The sequence below is a fragment of the Salvelinus sp. IW2-2015 genome, linkage group LG3 (assembly GCF_002910315.2).
Source record: "Salvelinus sp. IW2-2015 linkage group LG3, ASM291031v2, whole genome shotgun sequence".
NCBI classification, from domain to species: domain Eukaryota; kingdom Metazoa; phylum Chordata; class Actinopteri; order Salmoniformes; family Salmonidae; genus Salvelinus; species Salvelinus sp. IW2-2015.
The window spans coordinates 3819194-3822318 of NC_036840.1; the positions used below are offsets into that span (position 1 = coordinate 3819194).

The following is a 3125-nucleotide window of genomic DNA, read 5'->3' on the forward strand; positions in this document are numbered from 1 at the left end:
TGCACCAATCGGGCCAACTTTTTCCTGCACCTACATATTTCACCCGTACAGTCCTCCTTTCAGACGGAAACTATGAATATTATTTAACTACTGATTTATGTTTTGACCGTATAGTTACTTTTGCAGTTGAACGCCGCACAATCGGGCTAACGGTTTCCTACAACCTACTGATTTATGCTTTGACCGTATAAGCTACTTTTTCAGTTGAACGCCGCACAATCGGCCAACGTTTTCCTACACCTACTGATTTATGCTTTGACCGTATAAGCTACTTTTGCAGTTTAACGCCGCACAATCGGGCTAACGTTCCCCTGCTTCAAATATTTCACCCGTTCAGTCCTTCTTTCAAACGGTAACCATGAAATATTATTTTAACTACTAAATATCACAACAGACCCTTCTGCCGTGACGTGAATATCCCATCCAAGCAGACCTTTTTAAAATGTTCCTTTTTTAAAGAGCGTATCATGGCTTCCTAACTACTTATTTATGCAGTTCTCTGTTATCTTAGAGCCGTTATTCATAAGTAACCTGTCCCAGCATCCTTCTACTAATTTTATTGAAGAGGTATCACAGGATTTTCTACCTACATTATCTGTTTTGACCGTATGGCTGTCCCACATTATAGCCAACCATCTCAGCCAGATGCGCAAACAATCGCATCATTTAAGCTACACATTCGAACGGTCTGATCTGAACGACGCATGCATCCACTCTACATCTAACACAAGCAAAGTTCACAGCACCTATTCACTCAGTCTCTATACATGCGCATACATTTATATTTAATACAATTCCCCAAATTACACATACATGCAAATTCATTGAATTTAAAAATCTTTTGTATTTACTGGTTTCATTAGAAATTTGAAAGAAGACTTACGTGGCGCTCCTCTCGCTGAGACAGTATCTCTGAGACATCTTACACAAACATTTTCAACTATTGTAAAAACTTGCTTACCGTCTAGTTGGGCGGCCACTCTGTTTGTTAGATTGTCCAAAGAACCCATCATCAGCCAGAACGTCCCAGTCCCTATCACGCCTGGCTAGCTCGCCAATTATGTCGTGGAAAATCATTTCAAATACAACGCTTACCAGAACTTTTAAAATCAAACATGCTCTTTATTATAACTGTACAGCCAACTGGCATGTCCCCGCGGAGCACACCCCGCGGAACACACACCTTCCCAGAGCACTGGTTCGCTATTTATACCCATCCACACACATGAGATCATTACATACATTAATTAAATTACTTCTCCTATGGTCATCTGCCACCATTATCCTTCATTTCAGCTTCCTGCTTGTCTACGCCCAATAACCCTGATCCGCTCTTGATTAGATTATAATGGGGCAGGACCCCCTTGTCCCCTAAATTTAATATATGTCTATCTTGCCTAAGCACTTATGACCTTTACCCTAAGCACTTATGGCTGTTCCTGTCAATTTTATCTTCATAATGGTGTCCTGCTTTTTCCATACATACACGTTACAGCACGTATGACTTTGGCCATCTGCTAATCTTGTTTCCTGTATTTTACCAGAATGGCAAATGCATTCACGTGTTCCCTTCTCCTTCTCCTCCTTACTCAATAAGTGTGATATGTTTTTTTATATGTCTAAGCATTTACTCCTACATTTGTTATCATCTTCTCCATTGAATATTCACAAGAAACCGTTGCTCTCGTTCAGATAGTGAGATAGTTATAATCCATAACCAGGCAGAGTACGAGAACTACTAGCAAGTGCTGTCCAATCATGTTGTGGAATTGAAATTGAAATCGAGGGTTTTACAGTAATGAATAAGAAACTTCACAAGGTTTTCTGTACACCTCATGTCGTCCCTGTTTCCCGGCTTCCCTCCAGACTCATCTGGCAGATGAGATAGACAAACTGAGATCAGAGTTGGACCAGTTCCGACGAGAACAGGCTCACTCACAGAACCCACTCTGTCACGGTATGGGTGAGTTTGTAGGACAGGTTGTGTGTTGTGTTGTGTGTGTGTGTGTGTGTTGTGTGTGTGGTGTGGTGTGTTTGTGTGAGTGTGTGTGTGCGTGTCGCTGTGTGTGTGTGCGTGTGCGTGTGCACTGAGTGTACAAAACATTATGAACACCTTCCTAATATTGAGTTGCAGCCCTCCTTTTGCCCTAATTCGTCAGGGCATGGACTCTACAGGGTGTCGAAAGCGTTCCACAGGGATGTTGGCCCATGTTGACTTCAATGCTTCTCACAGTTGTGTCAAGTTGGCTGGATGTCCTTTGGGTGGTGGATCATTCTTGATACACATGGGAAACTGTTGAGCGTGAAAAACCCAGCACAGTTGCAGTTCTTGACACAAACCAGTGCCTCTGGCACCTACTACCATAGACTGTCCCAATGCACTTAAATGCACTTGCTCATTGTCACACATGGCACACATACACAATCCATGTCTCAATTGTCTCAAGGCTTAAAAAACCTGTCTCCTCCCCTTCATCTACACTGATTTCAAGGGATCATGGCTTTCACCTGGATTCACCTGGTCATTCTATGTCATGGAAAGAGCAGGTGTTCTTAATGTTTTGTACTCTGTGTAGTTTGTGTGTGTGTGTGTGTGTGTGTGTGTCTGGTTGGGGGATTCCTTTTATATAGATATCCTACAGAAACCCTCAGAAATAATATGTCATGTCTCTGTTTGTTCAAGATGGAGTAGTGACAGAACATACCTGTAACATTTTCCCAACATCTCCATTTAGATTCAGCTACATTTCTCTGAGATGATTAGAGATAGCATCACTACATAGATCCTTCTGCTTCCCTCCAATACCTACATTTAAATTAGATAACATTTTTCCACTGACAAAATGTGTGATAAAGTCCAATAACTGGGCTGGAGTTCTGTGATGACAGCAGCTGTCATGATCTCCTGATTGTCCTCTTCAGTCACAACTCATTAGAAAAGCAATTTGCCACCGGTTGAAAACCACACAAGCACTGACTGTTGATTCCTTACAAATTGCCTGATACATCACAACACTGTCTTCATACTAGATAAGCAAGCAGGCCATTTTAAACAAGCAGATCCTCTTGGTTTTGGTATTATTCTTTGCACAATATCTGCGATTTCAGTGCTGCCTTTGAACAAA

The 3125-nt window shown here is 41.7% G+C and overlaps 1 protein-coding gene across 1 annotated transcript in view; it reads left to right on the top strand.

Moving 5' to 3' along the window:
• The window catches only part of ppfia2 (PTPRF interacting protein alpha 2), an 81679-nt gene that overhangs the window by 22198 nt on the left and 56356 nt on the right, over nucleotides 1–3125 (top strand). Inside the window, 2 exon segments of the mRNA XM_070436465.1 lie at nucleotides 1867–1918; nucleotides 1921–1963. Coding sequence (XP_070292566.1) covers nucleotides 1867–1918; nucleotides 1921–1963 — 95 coding nt within the window.